At 48.1% G+C, this 11948-nt stretch overlaps 2 protein-coding genes across 2 annotated transcripts; both read left to right on the top strand.

Moving 5' to 3' along the window:
- Window positions 1-1095: 1095 nt before the first annotated feature.
- Window positions 1096-9631, top strand: LOC128094720 (olfactory receptor 49-like). The gene is made up of 2 exons (XM_052713218.1): window positions 1096-1297; window positions 4531-9631. Exon 2 carries the CDS (start codon window positions 4610-4612, stop codon window positions 5582-5584), a length of 975 nt encoding a protein of 324 aa, XP_052569178.1. The 5' UTR covers window positions 1096-1297; window positions 4531-4609; the 3' UTR covers window positions 5585-9631.
- A 9-nt stretch (window positions 9632-9640) lies between these two features.
- LOC128094719 (olfactory receptor 49-like) lies at window positions 9641-11743 on the top strand. Its single transcript, XM_052713217.1, is given in 2 exon segments — window positions 9641-11273; window positions 11275-11743. Coding segments are annotated over 2 exon segments (1116 nt in total). The 5' UTR covers window positions 9641-10365; the 3' UTR covers window positions 11483-11743.
- Window positions 11744-11948: the final 205 nt, after the last annotated feature.

Below are 11948 nucleotides of genomic sequence, written 5' to 3' on the forward strand. Positions count from 1 at the left end.
TACTTTCCTTTGCCTAACCCTCATTCTTTTGTTTTTTGTTTTTTGAGACAGGGTTTCTCGGTGTAGTTTTGGTGCCTGTCCTGGAACTCACTCTGTAGACCAGGCTGGCCTCGAACTCACAGAGATCCACCTGGCTCTGCCTCCCGAGTTCTGGGATTAAAGGCGTGCGCCACCACCGCCCGGCCTAACCCTCATTCTTATTGATTGATTGACTGACAACTCATTGGTTTTTCTTTCTTTCTTTTTTTAAGATTTATTATTTATTATGTATACAGTGTTCTGTCTGCACCCCAGAAGAGGGCATCAGATCTCATATTAGACGGTTGTGAGCCACCATGTGGTTGCTGGGAATTTAACTCAGGACCTCTGGAGGAGCAGTCACTGCTCTTAACCTCTGAGCCATCTCTCCAGCCCAATTTATTGGTTTTTCAAGACAAGGTTTTCTCTGTGTAGCCTTGGCTGTCTTGGAACTCACTCTGTAGACCAGGCTGGCCTCGAACTCAGAGATCTGCCTTCCTCTGCCTCCAGAGTGCTAGAGCTAAAGGCTAGTGCTACCACACCCAGCCAAGGCTAATCTTTATCACATACACCTATTGAATGAACTCTGGTGACACACAAGTTCGCTAGTATCCACCCTTTAATGGTCTTACCCTTGCTTGGTCTCTTTTCCGAATGGAACCAGTGGTTATACCGTTCTTGCAGAAACCAAATTGTGTGTGTGTGTGTGTGTGTGTGTGTGTGTGTGTGTGTACAACTCTCTCCAAAATGCAAACATCCAAACAAGTCCCCATGAGCAATACTTGAAGGAAGTTGAGTTAATCAGTCCCCTAAGGATGACTACAATTTTATAAATGTTCTTTGTCCCTAAGGCCAGAGGAATTAGGGAATTGAAGGAAAAGTCCCTCCCCTTCACACTGGAGTGTGACCTGGACCCTGAAATAATAGTATCTCTAGAGTCCAGGACATTCGGTGTCTCTCAAGGACCTCAGAGGCTTTCTTTTGTCTCTCTCTCGGTTTGCCTTCCCCCGAGCCTCTGTTTCTACTGTCGCTCTATCTTTTACGGTGTCTCCCCCACTCCAGCTCTCTGACCTCTTGTTTCTCCCCAGCCGCCTCTTCCCAGTCTCTAGTCCTTGTCATGCTTTTCTTTTACAGAGTCTGCCTGGCCGTCCTTATGTGTCTGTCTCCGTTTCCCTGGAGAGACTCTTTCTTAAACCCATTTCCTGCCATGCGCCTCTGCGGAAAAACTCCAGAATCAGAACGTTGACCCTTCGTGATAGAGGAGGCTAATGAATTCCAGGTAAAAAAAAAAAAAATCTTTTCTTCAGGGGGGAGGCTTGCTGTGTAGTGCAGGCATGCCTCCAACTCATAATGCTCCTGCCTCAACGGTCCGAGTGCTGAGGTTATAGGCTTGCGCCACCATGCCAGCTCTCCCCTGTTTTGTGGTTTCCAGTCATTTGCTAGAAAGTTGGGGGCCACAAAGCAGCAGAAAATAAACAAAGATGCAGAAGAGAGACCTGTGCAGGGGCTCTTTTGGGGGGGGGGGGAGGCTGAGATGGTTTTTCTGTGTAAATCCCTGGCTGTTCTGGAACTTGCTCTAGACCAGGCTGGCCCTGAACTCACAGAGCTCCACCTGCCTCCCCCTCCCACACCCAGCTCATTTTAGGCTTTCTAATGCAGCTGGAATAGGGTTATGAGAGGAAGGTGAATGGTCGGACCACCTTTGGATGGTTTTCCTGCCATGAGCCCAAAAGAGGTGAGGAAGGCAGCGCGGATACCTTTAGGCACAGCCTCTTGGCAAGCTAAGGTTTGAGTGGTGATCTTTAGCAGGACAGACAGAGCCTGTGGAAGCCAAGCACAGTGCTTTAGAGGGAGTGTGAGCTTGGAATTAACTTTCCTTTTTGCAGCACACATTATAACATGTTACTTCATATTCACCGTTTTGTTAGGATGTCACGACACACGGATGGGAAAGACCAAGGAGGTATTAGCGTCACCTTAGAGGGGACAGAGATTGAGGCTCAAACAGGGAATTTCCCCCCAGCCACTTGCTGTGTGTGGGTTTGGGAGATGTCTCTGTAACGGACCAAGAAGAATGCTGAAGTTCATAAGGCCCCATAGCGCCCTTGTTCTTGTGACGGGATCGGAGTGAGTCATACCCAGGATCCTGAGCCATTCACGGTGTCTGAGCCTGGCAGAGTCATCCCTCAGCTCTGCAATTCAGTCTGCAGCTCACTTCCCTTTCTCACTCATTCATCAACACATCTAATGACCCATCTTCTCATAGTTATTCCTTTCTTCATATTTCCATTCATTCTCTTCAGAGCACTCACTACTTATCTGTTCACTTAATTACCATTTGCTGAGGAGCTGTGGTAAGATGTACATTCAAAACTTGGCTTAAGAGCTGAGGACGAAGCTGGGTTGGGAGAATACTTGCCTAGCATGCAGGATGACTCAGGTTCTATTCCCAACACCATATAAAAGGTGACACAGTGGCACCGGGCTGCTATCCCAGCACTTGGGAGGGAGAGCCAGCGGGATCAGAAGCTCAAGGTTATCCTTTGTTGCATAGGGAGTTTCAGGCCAACCTGGACTACACGAGACCCTGGCCCCACGAAGAAATAAAAGTACAGATGTGGCTTTTACTCAAGCACTGTGCTATGTCTTGGTCAGCACATCTGATCTGGATGAACTAGACATATGAAAACAAAGAAGGACTTTGCTAGTTATGTTCTGTGGACCAGTCCAGTGGCTGACAGCAGCAGGGATAGACGTTTTTCTCCAACTGTCAATCAACTCATCTCTAGGCAGATCTCTAGTTCTTTCCATTGTGATTCTCTTACAGAAGGTGGTACTGTCTTCTAGTCTTCCCAGAGCAGCAGTTTGTGGGTGGTATTTCCTTCCTCCCATCCATCCTTCCTTCCTGTTTTCTTTCTTCTCATGATTTTTAAAAATAATTTTTTTTTATTGTTAAGTACGTGTATTTGTGTCTGCATGTGAGTGCAGGTGGGGGGCACATGTGAGTGCAGGTGCCAACAGAGTCCAGAATAGTGTGTCGGATCTCCTGGAGCTAGTCTTACTGGTGGTTGTGAGTCACACAACATGGATGCTGGACTCAAACATGGGTCTTCTGCAACAGCCACAACAGCTCTTGACTGCCGAGCTGGCTCTCCAGCCCATCTCTCCCTCATTTTAAAAACTGCGTTTATTTACTGAAGGGACCATGTAGAGGTCGGAATACAGCTTACAGGAGTTCATTCTCTTGTCTCACATGGGGGACCTAAAACTTGAACTCAGGTTGTACGGTGCTGTAGCAAGCATCTCCATCCTTCAAGCCACCTGTCCATATCCCTTCTTATTTTTTCTCGTCCTTCCTCCCTATCTCCCTCTCTTTGCTCATCCCTTCTCCGCATCCCTTTCTCTCTTTCAAGACAGAGTCTCACTCTGTAACCCAAATCAGTTTGAACTCAATCTGTGACACAGGCTGATCCTGTATTTACATCAATCCTCCCGCTTCAGCCTCCCCAGTACTGAGACGGCAGGGGATCCACCTGCCCAGGCTGTGTTCTGCTTCTTGCTCTGTGTCCTGGCTACATTTGAGAAGACTCAGCAAGTGACATTTAAAGGACATATGCTCTAAACCAGGGACAGAGGCCAGCACCTCTAATCCCAGCCCCTGGGGAGGCAGAGGCGTGTGTATCTCTCTGAGTTTGAGGCCAGCCTGGTCTACACAGTGAGACATATGCCCATATAAAAACTGATTTTAGCTGGGCGGTGGTGGTGCATGCCTTTAATCTCAGCACTCAGGAGGCAGAGGCAGGTGGATCTCTGTGAGTTTGAGGGCGGACTGGTCTACACAGTGAGACATATGCTCTCATAAAAACTGATTTTATCTTCCAACACATAGACAAACAACATGGCAGTGTACAAAAACCAAATTCTCTGAATTACTGACCAATCCCAAACCACATTCATTCAGTCCATACATAAGACAATCCCTGCAAAGAACAGGTCTCACCCCAAGTGGATTGTCAAATTTAGCGAAAAGAATCGTCAAAGTTTCCTCTCAGTTCCTAACAAAGGACTTGGGGAAGCAGGAACCAAAATTCCTCTTTCTCCTCTTCTCTTTCCTCTTCCTCCTCCTTCTTATTTTCTCTTCCAATATTTCCTCCTCCTCCTCCTCCTCCTCCTCCTCCTCCTCCTCCTCCTCCTCCTCCTCCTCTTTCTCCTCCTCCTCCTCTTAGTCCTCCTCAATCTCTTCTTTCTTTCTTCTCCTTCTTCCTTGGGATTTTTGAAATGGGGTCTCATGTAGTCCAGGTTGTCCTGCAACTTCCTGTGTAGCTGAAGATGCTCTTGAATTCCTGGTCCTTCTCCATCAGCCTCCCAAGTACTAGGCATAGAGGGCTGTGTCATTACACTAATCTAATACATTCCCATCATTATCATTTAATGCAAATGGGTTCACATCCGTGCGGTTTTCACGTATGACAAATGCTGTCTGTCCTAAATGCCATATATTTTTATCTCCAGTATTCTTTGTGACAGACACTGATGCCCCTGCATTTCCGAGGTCACTAAGACCCACACAGACTCCCGGCAGCTCTCACGGATGGAGGTCTCTGCGCCCATCCCCACGGCCAACCGCTCCTCAGTGCTGGAGTTCGTGCTTCTGGGGGTCACCGACAAGCGCGGGCTCCAGCTCCTCCTCTTCGGGGTCCTTCTGGTCACCTACACGCTGACCTTGCTGGGGAATCTGCTCATCGTCGCCCTCACCTTGGCGGACCGCCGCCTGCACACCCCGATGTACTTCTTCCTGCGCCACTTCTCGCTGCTGGAGGTGGGTTTCACGTCCACTGTGTCTCCGCAGTTGCTGGCACACCTGTTGGCGGCGCGCGGGGCCATCTCCCGCCACCGCTGCTTTGCGCAGATGATTCTCTACTTCACCCTGGGCGCGGTGGAGGCCCTACTGCTGGCCGTGATGTCCACCGACCGCTTTCTGGCCATCTGCCGGCCCCTGCGCTACTCCGCGCTCATGACACCCCGCGTCTGCTCCTCCTTGGTGCTGGCCTGCTGGGCAGTCACCCTCCTGGCCCTGCCTGGGCTGTTTGCCTGGATGTTATCTCTCCCTTTCTGTGGCCCGCGAGTCCTCAATCACTTCTTCTGCGACAGTTCCCCTTTGCTGGAGCTGGTGTGTGCAGACACCAGGCTTCTGCAGCTGGTGGCCTTCCTGGTGGCTGTGTGCACCCTGCTCATTGCTACACTGATCACAACCTTGTCTTATGGCTGCATCATCAGCACCATCCTGCGCCTGCCTGCAGCTGGGGCTCGCAGCAAGGCCTTCTCCACCTGTTCTTCCCATATCCTGGTGGTGTCGATGAGCTATGGGAGCTGCATCATCATGTACCTGAACCCCACACAGACAGGGAGGCTGGACCTCAACAAAGGAATAGCTTTCTTCAACACGACAGTGTCACCCCTGCTGAACCCTTTCATCTACTGCCTCAGGAACCAACTGGTCCACACAGTGTGCAGGGATTTGCTGCTCAGGGGAAGGGAGCTTTCTTCCAAGATATTCAGAGCATAAGACTGTGAAGCTGTGCTCTTGGTGTATCGGCATTGTTATTGATTTGCTTATTAGTTATTGTGGATGTGTGTGTTTTGGTTTTCTGTGGTTTGAACACAGGGACTATGCTCACGGTGAGGCCAAGTGCTCCACGATTGAGCTACACCCTCAGCCCTCTTTTCCTTTGTTATTTTCAAACACTGTCTCAAGAAGTTGCTGAATTAAAGCTGGTCTCGAACTCACACTGTAAGTGATGAAGGTCTTGGCATCTCCATCCTCTGGCCTCCGTCTCCTGAGTGGCTGGAATTGGCATGAGCACCAGGTCTTGTTGGTTGAATCAAAGTGGAATCATTTTTTCCTTTATTTTTATTTATTTATTATTTATTTTATTTTGTGTGTCTGGGGGGGGGTATTTTGTCTGCATGTATCTGAGTACCGCTTGTATGCAGTGCCCACAGAGAGAGGCCAGAAGAAAGGTTCCCTGGGACTGGAGTTACAGATGATTGTGGCTGTCATGTAGTTGCTGGGAATGGAACCCAGGTCTTCTGGAAGAGCAACCAGTGCACTTCACTGCTGAGCCATCTCTGCAGCCAAAAGAAGGCATATTTATTTGACTAAGGAAGACAAACAACAGAACAAACAAACAAACAAACAAACAAAGAAAATTAATTTTAAAGCTCATGTTACCAGGCACAGTGGTGCTACCAAATTCATATTTACAGTCTGTGCCACCAGAAGTCAGCTTGGGCTACCCATCCTTAAGAAGCCAATGAAAATAGCTAAATTAACAATAAAAAGCAGATTTTTTTTTCAATTCAGCCACACTGGGAAGAGAGTACAAAGTGATCCAGTGATCACTGCTCCACTTAAGACTCTCTTCCACTCAAATCTCTCTTCAGATCCCTGAAGAGAGATTAAAGTTTAAATAGAGAGCCAGGGATAAACTCAACTAAGCTCTCCTAAAACCTGAGTCTCAAAAAACAAAAGACAAAAACTGAGTCTTGGGCAGTGGTGGCGCACGCCTTTAATCCCAGCACTCAGGAGGCAGAGGCAGGCAGATCTCTGTGAGTTCGAGGCCAGCCTGGGCTACCAAGTGAGTTCCAGGAGAGGCGCAAAGCTACACAGAGAAACCCTGTCTCGAAAAACAAAACAAAAAAACCCTGAGTCTCCAGGAGGTCATAGTTCATAGAAAAGAACCTAGTACTGTTGTTTTGTTTAAATGTGTGTGCTAAAAAGGGCTGGAGAAGTGGCCCAGAGGTTAAGAACAGTGGTTGCTCTTGCAGAGAACCCAGGTCCAATTCTCAGCACCCACATGGTGGCTACCATCTGTAATTCCAGTTCATGAGCATCTGATGTTCTTTTCTGACCTCCCAGGGCACTGGATGCATGTTCCATGCATGCAGGCAAAGCACTTATACACATAAAATAAAATAAATAAATCTTTTAAATAAACAGTTGTATTGTGGCACTGCCCTCTAAATATTTATGTTAATACTCATAGATGAGTACTGCTCTTAACCCTCACCAGAAATGTCTCGTTCCTGTGTGGGCAACAAGGTAGAAACACATAATCCTCAAAGTGCTGATAACAAGGGACTGTTTGGTACTCATCCCTACACAAGGCATTTCTATTAATCATTCCCCCAAAGGCTCAGGGAATGTCACAGAAGAAGAAGTGGAAAGAAATCAAGATCTGGAGAATGAGGAGAGCTATAGAATCTGTCTTCTGGACAGGACAGGGCTTTTGTAGCCGTGGTTACCTGAACAAGATTAAGCTAATGCTGTCAAGCTAATGTCAGCATTCCAACAGGTCGCACTGACTGGACTCAGTGGTTTATCAAAACAAACCAAATCAAAATGTACAAACAAAGAACCAACAAGCTGGGTGGTGGCGGTGCACGTCTTTGATCCCAGCACTTGGGAGGCAGTCTCTGAGGTTTCTGAGTTCAGCGTTTGGTGCCAGCCTGATCTACAGAGGGAGTTCCAGGACAGCCAAGGCTACGTGGGGAAACCTTGTCTCGGAAAGAGCAAAGGAAAAAATAAAAGGAAGAGAACATGAAGTTAGAAAAGGACCTGTGAATGGGTGTCTATGAGAGTGGGGAGTGGAGGGGTAGATATACACACATTGTAAATATATGTATGAAATTATCAAAGAATACATAAAAGATATTCTTTTAAATATTTTTAGATTTGTTTGTTTTTATTACAGGTGAGTGTTTTGACTGAATGTATGTCTTTGCACCATGTATATGCCCAGTGCCCACAGGAGCCAGAACAGAGTGACATCACCTGGTATTTGAGTTATAGATGGTTGTGAGCAGTCATGTGGGAGCTGGAAAACAGACCTGCAACTACTCTTTTTGTTTATTTGTTTGTTTGTTTGTTTTGAAACAGGGTTTCTCTGTGCAGCCCTGGCTGTCCTGGAACTCACTCTGTAACTAGGCTGACTTCAAACTCAGAGATCCACCTGCCTCTGCTTCCCAAGGGCGGGGACTGAAGGCGTGTGCCACCACTGGCTGGCCAATCTGCAGCTACTCTTAACCAATGAGCTCACTCTCCATCCTCCAATAAATAATAATCATAAATACATAAATAAAATAAAGATGAGACTCCAAACAAGTTCCCATGGGCAACATCTGAAGGAAGTCGAGTTAATCACTCCCTTAAGGAGGATGAAAATTTTAGATGTTTTCTGGGTCCCTGAGGTCTGAGGCTTTGGGGAAGCTGAGAGGGCAAGGTCCTTTATCTTCACACTGGCTCCTGCAATAATAGTGTCTCTGGAGAGCAGGGCCACTCCATGTCTCTCAAGGACCTAAAAATCTTTCTTTTGTCCCTCTCCTTGCCTTCCTGTGGGCTTCCTAGTCCTTTCCTTTCTGTGTCTCTGTCATTTTTCTTGTCTTCTGTCTTCCTGTGGTTCCTGTCTTCCCTTTCCCCCCGGCTCTCCGGCCACCCCTTGTCTTGTGTGCTTTTTCCCAGCTGCCTCCCTTCCTCATCTCCATCTCCGTGGACCCCTGCTGTGTTCTCAACCTTCCTGACGCTGAGATCCTCATGTTCTGGTGACCCCGACCATACAGTTATTTCCGTTGCTACTTCACATCTGTAATTTTGCTGCTGTTACAAATTGTAATGTAAATATCTGACATGCAGGATGTCTGATATTCAACCCCTGTGAAAGGGTCATTTGACCCTCAGAAGGGTCACAGCCCACAGGTTGAGAACCACTGCCTTACAGGGTGTGGTGATATATGGTGTACCCTAATAAAATTTGCCTGAAGATCAGAGGACAGAACAAGCCACTAGATAAAACATAGAGGCCAGGCAGTGGTGGCACACACCTTTAATCCCAGTACTGGGAAGCACACAAGCCTTTAATGCCAGGAAGTGAAGGCTGGGCGGAAAAAGGTACATAACGCATGAGGAGACAGGAACTAAGGGCTTCTCAGCTAGAGGCTTTTTCAGCTGGAGTCTTTTGGTTGAGGACTCAGAGAATTTCAGTCAGAGGATTCGTGGAGTTGGTGAGGTAAGAGGTGATGGCTGTGGCTTGCTCTGCTTCTCTGATCTTTCAGACTAAGTTTTATTAGTTTATTTTATAGTTTACTTATATATTTATTACACTATCACCACAGCAGGGTCTGACTGTGTGTATCTGTTTCTATTCTGCTCTGAGGAGTCCTTGTCTCTGTCATTTGGGCTGGTTTGACTAAGGAACCTCTCACGTTAGTCCATTCCTGCCATGTGCTTCTATGGGAAAACTTGAGAATAAGTACCTTGGCCCTTCATGATAAAGGGGACTGAAAAATTCCAGGTAATTTTTTTTTTTTTTTTATTTCAGAGCAGAGTCTCACAGTGCAGCTCAGGTTAAGCCTCAAGCCCGTGATGTGTCTGCCTCAACCTCTCATGCACTGAAACTGCTGGTATGCATCCCCACACCCAACCTTCCTGTTTTGTGATCCGAAGTCAATCCATTCGCTATGAAGGTGGAGGTCGCAGAGAAACAGGGAAGCATGAAAGTACTGAGAGTGGGTGTGTGCAGTCAGTCCCAGCTGGTATCATGAATCTCCACCAGTGTTCCTGCAAGGAAGCGAAGGACTCAAAAATAGTTTCTGCACTTACCAAAAATACATTTTACCATTCAAACTGATAAATAAGCAACGTGACAGTTGTAGGAAATGAATCAAAAATTGTCTATGACCTGGTCACTTCCAAACTATAATAAACTCAGTCCATATATAAGAAAATCGTTGCAAAGAATAAGGTCTCTCCCCCAAGTGGATCATCATACCCATCAGGCTGGATTAGCAAATTTTCATTCAGTACCTAACAAGCATCTTGGGGGGAGCAGGAGACAAAAATCATCCAATTAAAGTAATATTTTTGTGAATTTTTTTTTTTGAAGTGGAATCTTAGGCTGCAGAGATGGCTCAGCAGTTAAGAGCACTGGCTGCTCTTCCAGAGGTCCTGAGTTCAATTCCCAGCAACCGCGGAATCTGATGCCCTCTTCTGTCTGATACCCTCTTCTGTCATGCTGGCATACATGCAAACAGAGCATTCATATACAAAAATATATATATATATATAAATAAATAAATCTTTTTTAAAAAGTGCCTTTTGAAATGGAATCTCAGAATCTTTGAAATGGGCGCCCTGGTTAGCCTGAAACTTCTATGTAACTGAGGCTGATAAGGGACTCCCAATCGTGCTTCCTCAGCCGCCCACAGCTGGCATTAAAGGAGTGCGTTACCATAGAGGTCTAAATTCTTTTCCATCCTTGTGCGGCTGAGCAGTGGAGATAGCTCACATTCATGCGGTGTTCACGTGCTCACGATGCGCCAAGCGCTGCTTTATGTCCTGCATTGGATTGGCAGTGCTCTTTTGTGACTGACACTGACTGCCCCTGCATTTCCGAGGTCACTAAGACCCACACAGAGTCCCCGCAGCTCTCACGGATGGAGGTCTCTGCGCCCATCCCCACGGCCAACCGCTCCTCAGTGCTGGAGTTCGTGCTTCTGGGGGTCACCGACAAGCGCGGGCTCCAGCTCCTCCTCTTCGGGGTCCTTCTGGTCACCTACACGCTGACCTTGCTGGGGAATCTGCTCATCGTCGCCCTCACCTTGGCGGACCGCCGCCTGCACACCCCGATGTACTTCTTCCTGCGCCACTTCTCGCTGCTGGAGGTGGGTTTCACGTCCACTGTGTCTCCGCAGTTGCTGGCACACCTGTTGGCGGCGCGCGGGGCCATCTCCCGCCACCGCTGCTTTGCGCAGATGATTCTCTACTTCACCCTGGGCGCGGTGGAGACCCTGCTGCTGGCCGTGATGTCCACCGACCGCTTTCTGGCCATCTGCCGGCCCCTGCGCTACCCCGCGCTCATGACACCCCGTGTCTGCTCCTCCTTGGTGCTGGCCTGCTGGGCAGTCACCCTCCTGGCCCTGCCTGGGCTGTTTGCCTGGATGTTATCTCTCCCTTTCTGTGGCCCGCGAGTCCTCAATCACTTCTTCTGCGACAGCTCCCCTTTGCTGGAGCTGGCGTGTGCAGACACCAGGCTTCTGCAGCTGGTGGCCTTCCTGGTGGCTGTGTGCACCCTGCTCATTGCTACACTGATCACAACCTTGTCTTATGGCTGCATCATCAGCACCATCCTGCGCCTGCCTGCAGCTGGGGGCCGAAGCAAGGCCTTCTCCACCTGTTCTTCCCACATCCTGGTGGTATCTCACGTATGGGAGCTGCATCATCATGTACCTGAACCCCACACAGACAGGGAGGCTGGACCTCAACAAAGGAATAGCTTTCTTCAACACGACAGTGTCACCCCTGCTGAACCCTTTCATCTACTGCCTTAGGAACCAACTGGTCCACACAGTGTGCAGGGATTTGCTGCTCAGGGGAAGGGAGCTTTCTTCCAAGATATTCAGAGCATAAGACTTTAAAGGTTTGCTACTGCTTTATTTTTATTGAGACCACCAGTAACTTGTTTGCAGTGTTGGGAACTGCACCTGGAGCCACAAGTACCCACTCCCCACGCTTGTTTATGAGAAGTGGTTTGTGTAGACTACGCTGGCTTGAAAATCAGTAAGGGGGGAGGGGGGAAGAAAATCAGTAAGCAGCCGTGATTAACCTCAGTTTCCTTATCCTCCTGCTTCTGCTTTTTTTGAGGGCACCCTGAAACCTGGACGTGCTTTTTTTTTTTTTTTTTTTTTTTGGTTTTTCGAGACAGGGTTTCTCTGTGTAGCTTTGTGCCTTTCCTGGAACTCGCTTTGGAGACCAGGCTGGCCTCGAACTCACAGAGATCCACCTGGCTCTGCCTCCCGAGTGCTGGGATTAAAGGCGTGCGCCACCACCGCCCGGCTCTGGACGTGCTTTTTTGTTTGTTTAATTAACTTATTTT

This window comes from Peromyscus californicus, unplaced genomic scaffold (genome assembly GCF_007827085.1).
Source record: "Peromyscus californicus insignis strain IS unplaced genomic scaffold, ASM782708v3 Scaffold_4__1_contigs__length_199733344, whole genome shotgun sequence".
Lineage (NCBI taxonomy): Eukaryota > Metazoa > Chordata > Mammalia > Rodentia > Cricetidae > Peromyscus > Peromyscus californicus.